Source organism: Erigeron canadensis, chromosome 7 (assembly GCF_010389155.1).
Source record: "Erigeron canadensis isolate Cc75 chromosome 7, C_canadensis_v1, whole genome shotgun sequence".
Lineage (NCBI taxonomy): Eukaryota > Viridiplantae > Streptophyta > Magnoliopsida > Asterales > Asteraceae > Erigeron > Erigeron canadensis.
Genome location: NC_057767.1, coordinates 8428025 through 8443866, shown reverse-complemented (window position 1 = coordinate 8443866; position 15842 = coordinate 8428025). Strand labels below are relative to the sequence as shown.

At 37.0% G+C, this 15842-nt stretch overlaps 1 protein-coding gene and 1 long non-coding RNA gene across 2 annotated transcripts; both read left to right on the top strand.

The window, feature by feature from the left end:
- Positions 1-22: 22 nt before the first annotated feature.
- On the top strand, positions 23-13947 carry LOC122606626 (G-type lectin S-receptor-like serine/threonine-protein kinase At1g67520). The gene is made up of 15 exons (XM_043779465.1): positions 23-241; positions 694-795; positions 1950-2134; positions 2227-2437; positions 2514-2751; positions 2824-2911; positions 3051-3286; positions 9435-9466; positions 10492-11400; positions 11839-11952; positions 12280-12464; positions 12538-12748; positions 12936-13173; positions 13263-13413; positions 13540-13947. The coding sequence occupies exons 1-15, from the start codon at positions 79-81 to the stop codon at positions 13843-13845; spliced, it is 3369 nt and encodes a 1122-aa protein (XP_043635400.1). The 5' UTR covers positions 23-78; the 3' UTR covers positions 13846-13947.
- LOC122606627 lies at positions 7656-9163 on the top strand. Its single transcript, XR_006324965.1, has 2 exons — positions 7656-7776; positions 8969-9163. It is a non-coding gene; the product is annotated as an uncharacterized LOC122606627 (long non-coding RNA).
- Positions 13948-15842: the final 1895 nt, after the last annotated feature.

Below are 15842 nucleotides of genomic sequence, written 5' to 3'. Positions count from 1 at the left end.
GGTTATTACTTTGAGAAGAGATATTATCGTAATAAATTCATATATGTGGATGAGTATGAATATGATGAAAGCTATAATATGACTTCATACGACTGCGAGAGAATATGCTGGAACGATTGCTCTTGTGCAGCCTACTCTTCTGCAACCAAAAATGGTATAGGCTGCAAAACTTATGCTAAAATGATATACAATCCAAAAGAAGCTGACCAAGAAATGCGTTATTTTCCCATTGTTCATATAGGTTAGCGATTTTGTTCCCTTATAGTTTAACAATTATTCTTCAGGTATATATCCACTTTGGAGCTACGCTCACCTTATAAAAAAGTAAATAGGATATTTTTTCTGGTTTATGTGGAATGAACGCTTTGTACAAGCCATGTGGAATATTGACCCACCAAATGGAAAAGGTTCATGTGAGAACCATTTGAAGTAATAAAACCTTGAAGTTATAACGTGATAAGTTGATATGAACTAATTCATTCACATATGAACATATCAAGTTATACTTAATTCTACATATGTTCATATGTGAATGGTTCTCACATAAATCTTATCCCCGCCAAATATGGTGTCCATACCATGGTTTTCAAAAATAACTTATCAAACTTTAAAGGGCAGAACATAATATAAAGACATGGTGTTAACAAGCAAATAGTGCTTATATGAAAAACATTGAGTTATTTTCAGGTGCAGGAAAAAAGAAGAGGATATGGATAGTCGTCGTCGTGATTGGATCTTTAGCTCCACTTGTATGGCTATCATGTTATCTGGTATACAAGAAGCTACATGTTAGAGGTATCAATACAACCACTTACTTCTTCCAGAAAAATATATAGTAGTTCCTAGTAAGAACCAAAAAATGTTATTGATTATCAAAGTGAAACAAACAACAACGATAGAGTTCCTGTAACTCTTGAACAAGAGACAAGTTTCATTCATCCATGAGTGACTAAACCCTAACCCAGAAGAATTAAGTAGAAATAGAGACTCAAGCTTGAGTAATTTAATGAACCCAAGGTCAACCAAAGGGATCCAGTCTCGTTCTAATATGGGGTTAAATCCGCAATATATCCATCATATGGGGTTAAATTCGCCATATATTCATCATATGGGTTAAATCTGCCCTTTGTCTGTCAAATACTCAAATGGGTCATTTGTCTGACCTTTGAGTCTGTCTATCCACCAAATGGGTCAGGTGTCTGCCTATTGGGTCTGTCTAGTATTTGGGTATGTCTCACATTTAGATCATACTCATACCTGAGTAATATGGGGGTACGTGTGTTTGCTATGTGGGTCAGAAGATTTGTATAAACTTCTGTAACAGCCCATTTGCTCACTGATTACAGTTTTGAGCTTGTAACACCTACTCATTATTTAGGTTTTAGACTCTTGGTTTTCTATAATACAAGTTTCTGTGCTAATTAAGGGAATGGGGGTATACAACACGGGTGTCTGCCAACTTTCTGCGCATCTATTTTTGTTTATTCGTGTTTGTGATTTTGTATTTGTTTGTAATTTTCATTCCATTATACTGTAATTCATTTACGCAATAAGCTGTTTGGTATCCTACATATTTTCCAACACAGATCAACCTATCGTTTATGCTCTATTTAAATTTTAGAAAAAGTCCTTGTCCTGATTGTAGTTGAGATGTAGTAAGTAGTAGCTAATGTACAGAATCCAAAAGTAGCTTACATACTGATGCTACAAAATAATGTTTCAAGAACTTCTGAATATTCGAGTGGACATGGTCAGTGGGCATGGTCACACAGACCACACTGAAATCTATGGTGGTCGATCTCGGCATGGTTTCCTAGCTAAAATCGGGCATCATGAGGTGTACCACAGTTTGGTCACACACTCATGTGGTGCCATCCACCCTTAGTTCATATAGGTCTTGTGGAAAGTTGATATCAAAAGCTGACATTTTAACCTTCTAACCAAATTAGGGAAAGGCAAGAAAATCCAAGAGTTGTTGCTGTATCAGCTGAGACGCTTCTACAATTATGTCCGAACAGATAAGAAAATGAATACTGAGCTGCATTATTTCACCTTTCAAAGCATCTCATCTGCCACAAACGGTTTCTCAACCACTAACAAGTTAGGAGAGGGGGGCTTCGGAGCAGTTTATAAGGTAAACTTTCAAAGACATTGTAAGCAATAGGGTTATTTTAAGACGCATATTCTCATTGGTAAACAAATAGATAATGTAGATGGATTTCACAGGGAAAATTAGCGGATGGGCAAGAGGTTGCGGTGAAACGACTTTCAAGAAGCTCTGCACAAGGAGTAAAGGAGTTCAAGAATGAAACTGAACTCATTGCCAAACTTCAGCATGTGAATCTTGTGAGGCTTATAGGGTGTTGCATTGAAAAGCAAGAGAAAATTCTTGTATATGAGTACATGCCTAATAATAGCTTGGATTTCTTTCTATTTGGTAAGACCTAACATTGGATATATTCTGTATATTTACTTGATTCTTGTTATAATTCCTGCTACTCATTGGTTAACAGATCCAAGAAAGAAAGGGTTACTGAATTGGAACAGTCGTTTTATAATCATTGACGGAATTGCTCAGGGACTTCTATATCTACATAAGTTTTCAAGGCTGAGGGTAATTCATAGAGATCTTAAAGCCAGTAACATCTTGCTAGATGACTACCTGAAGCCAAAAATATCAGATTTTGGCATGGCTAAGTTATTTGGGATCAATGAATCTCAAGCAAATACAAGTAGAGTCGTTGGAACACGGTGAGTTTATAACTTTTCATGAGTCAATTAGATCATAAACACATATAGGCTAACTCTTTATTTGATATCCAGTGGTTATATGCCTCCAGAATATCTGATAGATGGCACCATTTCAACCAAGATAGACGTCTTTGGTTTTGGTGTGTTGTTGATTGAGATCGTAAGCAGCAAAATGAATCATGGGAGTTATGATGTGGAACACCCGCTCAATCTTCTTGGACACGTAAGATAATCCCATTTAAGAACGATTTTCAACGTTGGCACACATTAGCTTTAATCTCTAAAGTTCAATTGATTAGGCATGGGAATTGTGGAATGAAGGCCGAGGTTTGGAGTTGATGGATCCAGTACTCGAAGATTCAAGCACTCCCAAGGAAGTAATGACATGCATTCATGTGGGTCTGTTATGTGTTCAAGATAGTGCTGCGGATAGACCGACCATGTCAGAAGTTATTTCTATGCTTACAAATGGAAATATGCATCTACCAGAACCAAAACAGCCAGCTTTCTTCATTCAGAGACATGATGCAGAAACGGGAAAGGAGGATAAGTTGGGAAATGGATCCACAAATGGGCAATCAATTTCAATTATAGTGGCAAGATAAAAGGGAAAAAAGATGATGAAAACATATACGTGTGTCATATCATAAAGCAAAGTCTAAAGACTATAATTACAACGCTATATTTCTCGAAAGGGGTTAGTGAATATGGGCTCTTATATATGCAAAAGCCAAAAACTGTCAAAATATATGTTTTAATTAGTTTTTGTGATAAACATTCTCTCCTTAGTTTGTGAGGTTCTAATTTATTGGAAGCCCATTTGTTCAACCTTAGTCAAGTTATAGGATATCCAATTAAAATACAAACTAAAGCATTTACTCGTATTTGTCATTGATCTTTCGTGCGTTTAGAAAAATCTTATTAACTGGATTCCAGAAATTATAAATGGTAAGAATTAAGAAAGATAAAAGCATTTAGTAACCAAATGTTACCCAACCCACCCGTTTTACCAATTATGGCCTTTGTGGAATGATGGTAGGGGCTCCACCTTTTTGATGGTTGATAGTGTATCCCATATTTAGGGATTTGCCCATATCTTTAAAACTATTTTTTTCTAGTAAATAAATCCCCTGCCCTAAGGGTTTATCTAATATATTTTCCACCCTCAAACACACACTGTAACATTCGCGATTTTTGGCTTGTATCAACGTGAATTAAACGTGAACAAACGTGATTAATGTTTGATTTAATTCCATGATTTTGTGGCTTAATTGATTCTCGACTCGTTGACTCAAACGTGTTAAATGATTTATTATTTTAATTGATTTAAACGAATCATTATTTTATTTCTGAATTAGAAACGTGTAATTATACTAGTCGAAGCTACGTGAACGTTTATCGGTTTTAAGATGTAATGTGACGTTTAATTAACTAGAAATGTAATCGGGTGATCCATGGGTCGACCCATGACTCATGAATCACCACCATTTGACCCAACCCTATCCACCCAATCCCAAGTCTTCCACTTCACCACCCATTCAATTCTATCCAACTCTCACTCTCTCATTCATCACTAAATGCCCTCACCAATCATCATGTCTCTCTCTCACTAAATTCTTACCCTCATTTAATGTTGTTCTAGTTAGATTGGCAATAATCACCATCATCATAATCATCATATAATCATCATATCAAAACTTGGAAGCTAAAAGTGTAAGATATCTTGGGTTATAGCTAGAAATTTGGGTTTTGAAGCTTGTTGGAAGATTTTGGTAAGTTAAACATGTCTCAAATTCATTACTTCATATTTATAACAATGTTTTATACTAAATTTAAATTTATTTAGGTCAAAATCAAGTTAATTTGGATTTAAAGTCAAATTAGGGTTTATAAAGAACTTATGGGTCAAAAATTTGGGTCTTTCAATTGTGGGTCGTTACGGGTCAAATCTTGAAGTGGGTAGAAAGTGTACTCGTTTGTTAAACGTTTGTCGGTTGATACAATTGATTATGATATGAAACGAGATGTTAGTTACCTAATTGTTTGCTTGTGATATGTGTTATTGAACGTTTATATGTGATGAATAACGTTATGTGGTAGTGAATTGAAACATTTATTATGTATGTATGCTCTCGTTATGGGTTGTTAAACTCACGTATTGGGTTGTTGAATCCACGTTATGGGTATCTCTATATCCAAGTTATGAGTATCATTATACTCACGTTATGGATTGTTGAATCCACGTTGTAACATTCGCGACTTTTGACCTATGTTGACTTGTAACGAAACGAAATTTAAGGTATGATTAAATGATAAATTCCGGAACGTTTTGACATGTTTTAACGTAACGTTGAGTTAGATTATGTTTACGGTCTCATTTTAGCTTTTAAATGGGTAACGAATAGCTATTTGTCGAAATTAGCGGAGCGGGAGCCACTTTTGGACCTCTCTAGGCCGGCCCCCATCCCCCACTTCACACCCTCCACTCATTCATTCTTCCACAACTCTCTCTATTCTATCTTGAAATGTTGAAGACATTAGTTATATGCACCAAGAGTGTGATCTATACCAATCACGTAAGCCTTCCACACGGTTTTGACCGAAGTGGATTGAACATAATGCAACGCAGATGGCTTCGAAGAACGATTTAATAGAAAAGGCGATGGCGGTTTATACTTGGTTGAATGATTGTGGACCCCCATTTATGCTGGGATTCAGATGCAACTGATGAATGAAGCTCACAAGTCGGACGACTAGGTTCACGCGGAGTCCAAAGAGATGTATTCTGACCTAAGAGAATCGTGTCGGTGGCCGGGAATAAAGAAAGACATTACAAGATACATTAGTGAATGCAACACGTGTTTGCAAGTAAAAAGCCGACCACGAGGAACCACCCGATGTACTAGTTCAATTAATAACACCGGAGTGTAAATGGGAACGACTTGATGTGAACTTCATCACGAAGTTACCTAGATCGAGTTATGGTCGGGACACCTTTTGGGTGATAATTGACCGGGTGACTAAGTCGGCTCGTTTCTTAGCCATCCGGGAAGATGATAATTTTGACACCATGGCACGTTGTATCTCATAGAATAGTATCCAGACTTGGAGTGCCGATTTCCGTCATAACCAACCGGGATACCCGATTACTTGAAAGTTTTGGAAGGCGTTCCAAAGGGATATGGGTACTCGACTTCATGTGAGTATGACGTTCCATCCGCGAACCGATGGTCAAAGAGAAAGAGCGATTCAAACGCTTGACGATACGTTAAGATGTTGTGCCATCAAAGCCTGGTGACAAATGTGGACGTGCATTTTACCGTTAGACAAGTTCTCCTAGAATAATAGTCATCATGCTAGTATCCAATAGCTCCATTTAAAGCTTTGCATGGAAGAAGACGTAGGCCATCGTTAGCTTGGACGGGAGTTGGTGAAAGTCAACTCATTAGGCCCGAAATTTGTTATTTGAACGGCAAAGGTGATCTCACGAATCAAAGTTAAGTTGAGAGTAGCCTGAGAACGACGATTGAATTATGCTAACGTGAGATGAACACCCCTCGAATCCGAAGTGGGCGATTTTGTGATGTTGAACGTGTCCCTGTGGAAAGGGGCGTCCGTTTTGTGAAACGTAGTAGATTGGGTCCAAGGATTATTGGACCATTTAACAAAATTTAGAACGTTTTGGCCCGGTAGCGTATTGTTTGGAGCCTTCCTCAATACTTGAGTGGAGTTCATAATATTATTCATATTTGTAATCTTTGGAAGCGTTTGCCGAATCCAACACTTCATGTGTCTCTTTGAGAAATCCGTGTTGATAAAGTGTTAAAGGTTGTAAGAGAGTCGATAGAAATCTTAAATCTGGAAGCTAAAAAGCTAGAGAATACTTGGTATATAAATGTTGAGATGCGATGTAAAGTTAGGCGTGAACCCGAATTTGCAGGGGAATGAGAACATTCGATAAAAGCCTGAGTATCCCCAATTATTTAATGAGTCTAGGTAGAATTGAATTTCGGGACGAAATTCCTTTAACGGGGGAATGATGTAACATTCACGACTTTTGACCTATGTTGACTTGTAACGAAACGAAATTTAAGGTATGATTAAATGATAAATTCCGGAACGTTTTGACATGTTTTAACGTAACGTTAAGTTAGATTATGTTTACGGTCTCATTTTAGCGTTTAAATGGGTAACGAATAGCTATTTGTCGAAATTAGCGGAGCGGGAGCCACTTTTGGACCTCTCTAGGCCGGCCCCCATCCCCCACTTCACACCCTCCACTCATTCATTCTTCCACAACTCTCTCTATTCTATCTCTTTTCTCTCTTTCTTTCAAAGCAAGACCAAACACCCCCCTTTTATCATCATCTCCTTCTTTTCTTCTTTAAAAATCCGGATTTCAACTTGTAGTAGTAACAAAAGTGTTAGTAAATCAAAGTATAACAATAATCTCTTGCAAAACTTCAAGAAATTTGGGTTATAAACATGTTCATCCTTCTCAAGAACTCCAAAAACGGATTTGAAGCTCCGGGACTCAGATAGACGCATCGTGCTTGTGGCCGTGCTACGTGCCCAGTTATTCCGGTACTGCAGACGCTCACACAGTCGACCGTGCGAGCGGCCGCAGTTTTTCTGTCCTTTCCTCAAGTTTTTCGTTCGGTTATCGATCGACTTTTAATGATCCAAAACTTGTTTATTAGTCTTATATCATCATTTTAAGGTCAACAAAATTGATTAAACACATTCCTAAACACTTTGATTTCTACGTCAAATTTTGGTACTAATTAAGTCATTAAATCGTATTTAACTAAAACTCTTCAATATGGGTTAAGCATTCTTGGATCACTTTTAGATCACCCTTGGAAATTGTGGCGTAGTTTAACTAGTTAAACCTTACCGTTGGGATGCCTTTGTGATATTTTGATATTGTAAAGTAGGTTGTGATCGTTGTTGAAGTTTGGTTGTGGACCCTTGATGACCGTTGGACATTCTTAGCGTGATGTTAACTTGTTGTAGCCGCTTAAGGTGAGTTTCGTAAACCCTCCCTACTCAATTGAGATTCAGGCTGACAAGTGTACGTGCTTGTTATTGTCGTTTAATCGATTGATTGATTTCTTGATTAACGTATTGACTTGTTGCTTGGTTATTATGCTTTCGTTTATGAATACTTGTTGTGGTTTGGGTAGTTGTACATACATGGAAGACGGTTATACTTTCAATGAATAGGAGATGTGGTGGGAAGGCTGCGGGTGACCCTATATATAAGCATCAATGATTCCTTGAAATTAGAATCGTAAGAAGTGTATGTGCATTGTGTTATTAATTGATAGAAAACTTTTTGATAAGGATCGGGACATAGGATCTCGCATGATAACATTTTCCCCCTTAACGTATTATAGATTTGTGATTGTGATAACGATTAAGTCCATGTTAAGGGCATAACGATAAGGCCACGATTGTGGCATAATTTTGTTGTTAACGATGTTGTTTAACAGGTATATTGAATATGAATACTTAGTTGTAACGTAACGTTGATATTACGCATTTGAAATATATGTAAGTCGTGCCGTGATATTACGCATTTGAAATATATGTAAGTCGTGCCGGTTTATTACGCATTTGAAATATATGTAAGTCGTGCCGTGATATTACGCATTTGAAATATATGTAAGTCGTGCCGGTTTACTACGCATTATTCATTATGTAAGACGTGCCAGGAAACGTATTTTATGTTTGTTCATTATGTAAGTCATGCTGGTTATCGTTATTATTAAACGTAAACGTTGACTTGTGTTGATTTGTGTGAACGTGATTAGGTATCCTAATCCTCGTGTATCGTTAACGGTTGTCATCCTTCTCAAGAACTCCAAAAACGGATTTGAAGCTCCGGGACGAATTGGTAAGTAGTCTTTAGCTCAAAAAGTTCCTTTTAATTAGTAGATAACTTCCTTGTGTTGGATCTAAATGAATTTGGGTCGATTTAGGGTTTCATTAGGGTTTTGGTTGAATTTGAGGTGAATCCGGATTTGTATGATGTTATGAATCGAATCTATGATAGGGGTTTTGTTTGTTTATGTCAAATGATTTGTGTGAACGTGATTAGGTATCCTAATCCTCGTGTATCGTTAACGGTTGTTATCCCGACACACTTATTTTCTGATACTTGTCCCTACGAACTCACCAACTTTATGTTGACGCGTGTTAGTACACTTTTCAGGTGACAGGTTAGCTCAAAGATGTATTGGATGATTGATTGCCTGGTTTTGCTAGAATTGGATTTGGACTTGGACTTCTTGGATCCGTGATTCATTATTCCCGATTAGGGTTTATGCTTAGATGTGATCCGGTTGCTTGCACTACTAAATGGTTCGTATGGATTTACTTGATCCTTTTATGCATTTAGTTTACTCTATATAATTCCCATGTCGTGCTGTGCTTTTCTTGTGATACCCCATGATTCCGCCTTGTTGGGGTGTTACACACGTTATGAGTATCTTTATACTCACGTTATGGATTGTTGAATCCACGTTATGGGTATCTTTATATCTACGTTATGGGTTGTTGAGCCCACGTTATTGAACGTTATTAATCCTCGTATATCGTTAACGGTTGTTATCCCAACACACTTGATTTTCATTATTTAAACCTACGAACTCACTAACTTTATGTTGATTCGTTTTAGTACACTTTTCAGGTGAACAGGTAAATCAAAGACGTATTGGATGATTACTTGCTTTATTAAGCTAGGATTGGACTTGGACTTCATGGATCCGTGATTCATAGTTCCCGATTATGGGTTATGCTTAAGATCATTTACCATCTTTTGAACTATTGTTTTGTAAACGTTCGATGGGCGTGCTCCTTATGCATTTTTGTATGATCCGGTATTTGAAATTAAACGATATGTATGGATTGTCCAATCCTTTTTATGCATTAGTTTGGCTCTACTTAATTTCCATGTCGTGATGTGCTCTTCTTGTGATATCACATTATTCCGCTTTGTTGGTGTGTTACACACACACAACTCGTTTCTTAATATTATCGCCCGACTTTGAAGGAACCATAATTCCATAACTACTTTACTTCGGCCGATCAACCGATGCCAATAAACAGATATGTCACTGAGATTGCAATGAAACTATGGTTCTAGAGATTATGGATGCTATAAATCTTAGAAAGAGACTGCCGATGCGAAAATTGAAAAACCACATGGACCATTCTTGCATTTACTTCTAATTAATGGGACATTAGCTATAAGAAATTTATAGAAACAAGGCTCTTCTAATCAATGGGACATAAAGCTAGCTATAAGAACTTTATAGAAACAAGACTCTAATCACATCAACATGAAAAGGATGTTTATTTCTGTTGAATAAATCTAACTTAACACAAAAGTTGTTGAAATCAAATCTATTGAAGAATTCCAATGATAAACGTCATCTCTAGTAGTCCAACTTTTAGTTCTAAACAATATGGTTAACAGAAGTATATACACCCTTTTCATCATCACTTCATCTTGCCTTTTCTTCAGCAATCCGTGTTACTCGGAAACAGATACCTTACAACAAGGTCAACCACTCAAGGACTGGGACGAACTAATTTCATCAAATAAGGTCTTCATTTTGAAGTTCTTTAGCGTAGGGACTAACATAAGCCCTTATATAGGTATATTTTACAACCGCCCGGAAATCCTTCCTTGTGTTGGATGTGATGAATTTGACTACTTTAAAGATTCTGCAGTTTGGGTAGCAAACAGAAACAACCCAATCCCAGATATATACGGGAAGCTAATGATAGATGTTCATGGCGAGCTGAGAATCTTATCCGGTGAAGCCACTGTTCTTGATCTCTTTAGTCCGGATTCCCTAGTAATACGAAATGCCAGTGCTAGACTGTTGGATTCTGGAAATTTTGTGCTACAAGAATTGTATCCGGATGGGTCTGCTAAACGGGTTCTATGGCAAAGCTTTGATTATCCAACAGACACGCTTTTACCTGGGATGAAACTCGGCATTAATCTCAAGACCGGGCACAGATGGTCACTCACCTCTTGGCGAAGCCATGAGCTACCAGCTAACGGGTCATTTACGTTAGCAGTAGACTCCAATAATGGCACAGATCAAGTGGTTTTCCTTAGGCGAGGGAACATCTACTGGAAAAGTGGACCATGGCAGGATGGTAGATTTGTGAACTTAAATCAGTCTTCGGATCCAGATGAACACTCGTACTATATTTCTAATGAGACCGAGATATCCTTCTCCTATTTAACAAAAACATATAATTCGTTTCCATATGTGAGGATATATCCAGATGGAATGTATTCGGGAAAATCTGGCTTCAAGCTAAAATGCCAGTCAGTTAATGACCCTCCTGGTTGTACTGAAGTTGAGTTTGAAAAGTTAAAATGCAGGAAAGGTTATTACATTTCTGAAACATATGGATACGTTTTTGAGGAAGAGTACATATATGATGAAAGCTATAACTTGAGTTTGTATGATTGCAAAAGAATATGCTGGAGCAATTGTTCTTGTGTAGCCTATACCTATGCAACCCGAAATTTGGTAGGCTGCAAGACTTACAGTAAAATGAGATACAATCCAGCAGAAGCTGACCGAGACACAAAATATTTCGCAATTATGTTTCTTGAAGGTTAGTACGTTTACTAATTACTTCTAGACCAGTCCTTAACTAGCAGGCAGCTGAATCAAATCAGATCAATATACTGACATAGTTAACCTACTCTAGTGCTCTGTAACAATATACTGATGGAATTCATGCATCCCAACATTTTGTTACATAGCTTTCTGTAAATATAAGTAATCCCAAATTCACAAAAAGTATCTGTAGTAAACTGATAACACAGAATGCCCTGTTTACCTTTTGGTTAATGGGCTTGATAAAAGAACGACTTAACCCATTAAGTCAAATAAGATATTTATTTTTAAAAACTAATAAACAAAAATCTACCCAGACACGCATTATTTATCCATTCAGCCACAATCTACTCAGCACTTAATGATTAAAAAAAAAACGGGCCAAAGAGTGACTACATAGGAGTAGACCTAACGCCTTTCAATTTGTACACAGAAGAGCGAAAGATGTGGAATAGAAGGAAGTTGATTTGGTTGATTATCGGGATTGGATCATTAGCTCCAGCACTCCTATCATGTTATTTGGTAGACAAGAAGCTACATGTCAGAGGTGTCAACTTCAACCTTTTAATACAGTCATATAACACATTGTTCTTCTAACTTCCCACTTTCAACAAGTAGCCAGTAAGATCCCATAATCATTTATGCTTATTAGCTTTGAAGAAACATGATTAAGAAATGCTTTATTTGATTTATTTTGGATGAATATAAAGTTTCTTTGTTTAGTAAGGGAAGCCGAAAGAAGTTGGTTCACAAGATGATAGGAAACGGTGTTACAAGGACTAATACTTCAGGATCATAGTTGATGTACATCTGATTAAAAATTTTGACTACTATGGCTGACATACGAATCTTTTCTTTATACAATTACAAATAGGTAAAGCAATGAAAATCCAAAAGCAGTCGCTACATCAGCTGACAGGCTTCTACAATGCTGTACCAACAGATATGAAAATGAAATCTGAGGTGCACTATTTCACCTTTCAAAGCATATCATCTGCCACAGATAGTTTTTCAAGTACAAATAAGCTTGGAGAGGGGGGCTTCGGAGAAGTTTATAAGGTAAATCATCTGAACGAATTCTAATCAATAAAAAAAAAAAATTAAGTTAAAGATCATGTGATGGATTTCTCAGGGTATACTAGTTGATGGGCAAGAGGTTGCAGTAAAAAGACTTTCAAGAAACTCTGGACAAGGAGTCAAGGAGTTTAAGAATGAAATCGAACTCATTGCCAAACTTCAACACACCAATCTTGTCAAGCTTTTAGGATGTTGCTTTGAAAAGGAAGAAAAAATCCTTGTATATGAGCTCATGCCTAATAGTAGCTTGGATTCCTTCCTATTTGGTACTACCTCTGTCCCAATTTAAATGTCCTAACTTGACTTTTTGAGTCTTTCTTTTCCAACTTTGACCATAAATATTTGTATTTTTGTTATATAATACCTGATGAAATTTATATCAATGAATATACACTCAAAACCCAATCGTTGCTCCTTATTTAACTAATTGCCAGCTATTGTTATTGTTAACAGATCCTAGGAAGAAAGGATTACTGAAATGGAAGAAGCGGTTTCTGATAATTGATGGCATTGCACAAGGTCTTGTATATCTTCATAAGTTTTCAAGACTTCGGGTAATTCATAGAGACTTAAAAGCCAATAATATCTTGCTAGATGCCGATCTAAATCCAAAGATATCAGATTTTGGCATGGCTAAGTTATTTGGTCAAAACGATTCCGGAGCAAAGACAAGTAGAATCGTTGGAACACGGTGAGTTTATAACTAATCTGTTATGTACATATCAACAAAATTATCAACCCACCATCACAAGTTAACTTTTGACTTGATTTGATATCCAGTGGTTATATGCCGCCAGAGTATATGATGGAAGGCAATGTTTCCACAAAGACAGATGTCTTCGGTTTTGGTGTTTTGCTCCTTGAAATTGTAAGCGGCAAGATTAATCATGGGAGCTATGACTTGGAACATCCACTTAACCTTCCAGGACATGTAAGTTTTAACCTTTACAAAGTTTAGTTTATCTTTCATTTGAGATCAAGTACAAAAGCATCAATAGACCATTGTTGTTTTAAAAAATAAAAACTAAATATCGTATAAATGTTGAGACTAATTCAGGCATGGGAGCTATGGAATGAAGGCAGAGGTCTAGAGTTGATGGATCCAATACTTGAAGACTCTTGCTCTCGTATAGAAGTAATGAAATGCATTCATGTGGGACTCTTGTGTGTTCAAGATCATGAAGCAGACAGACCTACTATGTCGGAAGTTATATATATGCTCACTAATGTAAATATGGAGTTACCCGAGCCAAAACGACCAGCATTCTACATAGAGAGGCATGAAGCAGAGGAAGCAAGAGTTAAGGATTTGGGAAATGGGTCCGTTAATGGACAATCAGTATCAGTTTTAGTTGCTAGATAGAAGCAAGAGTATAAACATGTATTGTATCATCATAACATAATGGGTCATCAAGTCTACAAATGTATCGTGAATGAATTTTATAAAACTTGCAGGTATTAATACTTTTCAGTGGTGGTTTGGAAAGAAAACTATTATCGAATGCAATTAGCCCGACTGTAAAGCAGCATTTCCGACCATGGCAATTCTATATATATTACAAGGTGTTAGAAAAATTATTGTTCCCTTTATTAAAGGTCATATGTGAGGTTGCACCAGGGACCATAATATCGAATGACACCATGTCACCATGGACACTCTGGATTGTAAAACAGAAGAGTGACAAAAAAAAATATAGGAATACGTATTGTTATGTAGTTTAACTAAATTGTAAAACAGAAGGATGTGTAGCTGTTAAGTAATTGTCAATAGCTGTGAAAGAATTGAGCTGATACTTTTACAAAAGAAACAAAACAAATATAAATACTAAACTTTGTATAAACCCACTACTTAACCATTGAAATAGCACTTACTCGCCAATAGAAAAGTGGGTGTTGACTAATTCAATTCAACATAAAATGTTAATACTCACATAGGTAATGATAAGAATTTTAATAAGATCACTAACCGTGGTGTGGACTAGTGGTCAAGGAGAAAATGAGCCAAAACAGTATCTAAACATCCATATCCATATTCATATCTGTTACTTATTAAATTCGTCAATCCATGTCAACTTATGATGAATCGAAAGAATGAATATCCAAAATCGATGATCATTGCCATCCATAAATACAGTAAACATTGCCCCAAGACCCAAGTGTATTTCCGATTCAGTTATCCAAGCTATTTGAACTTGAAAAACAAGTCACTAATGACATCAACATGAATGTGATGTCTATATATGTTGACCAAGTATAACATAAAACAAAAGAATAAGAATTTTTTATTCCACAACCCCAGCAAGCAGGTACTACTACTAGGTAGGGAAGTTACACCAGTTGAAAATACACCAGAATACATTACTAAGAATCAACCTACCCCATCCAATCTAGATCAAAATATATCCACCTACCCCACGATAAGGTATTACACTTTGACCAGTGTTTGACCCATAGGTAACTCAACGACTTGATTTCCTCGAGAGCTTGAGTAACCGTTGGCCGGACCTGTTTCGGGAGAATTTTAACAAGATAACATCTTATGTTTCCCTTTCTACCTTAGAAAAATGGCAAGCAGAAGTATATACCTCATTCTCGGCCTCACTTTATCATGCTATTATTTCAACAATCCTTGTTATTCGGAAACAGATACCTTACACCAAGGTCAACAGTTCAAGGACTGGGATTACTTGATTTCATCAAACAGGGTCTTCATTTTGAAGTTCTTTGGCTTTCGAAAAACTACCATTAGTCCTTATTTAGGGATATACTACCACTCTAACAAACCAAATCTCGAAATCCCTTTTTCTTACAATTATTTGAAACCCATACCAGATAAGATGGTTTGGGTAGCGAACAGAAATAATCCGGTCACGGATACACACGCCAAAATGCTGATAGGTGTCAATGGAAAGCTGAGCATTGCATCTAGTGGAGGCACAATTCTTGATCTCTTTAGTCCTTCATTAGTAACACGCAATGCAAGCGTTAAACTATTGGATTCTGGAAATCTGGTATTGCAAGAACTGTATCCAGATGGGTCTATACAGCGGATTTTGTGGCAAAGCTTTGACTACCCAACAGACACGCTACTCCCCGGGATGAAGGTGGGTGTTAATCTCAAGACTGGGCATAGATGGTCACTGAATTCTTGGGCGAGCGATATTCTACCAGCTACTGGGACTTTTACATTCGAAGCAGACAAAAATGGTACAGGTCAACTGGTCATTATGAGGAAAGGCAACGTCCACTGGGCGAGTGGACCTTGGCAGAGTGGTCGATTCAAAAACACAAATCTAGATTCTTCTGGCGTAGATGTCCGTCTCTACTACATCTCGAATGAGACGGAACAGTCTTTCACAT

Coding starts and splice junctions, on each gene's coding strand:
- LOC122606626 (XM_043779465.1), top strand. CDS start 79: ATGACTTCATACGACTGCGAGAGAATATGCTGGAACGATTGCTCTTGT. Junction 2,752..2,823: donor AGTAGAGTCGTTGGAACACG/GTGAGTTTATAA, acceptor TTTGATATCCAG/TGGTTATATGCCTCCAGAAT. Junction 13,414..13,539: donor CACTTAACCTTCCAGGACAT/GTAAGTTTTAAC, acceptor AGACTAATTCAG/GCATGGGAGCTATGGAATGA.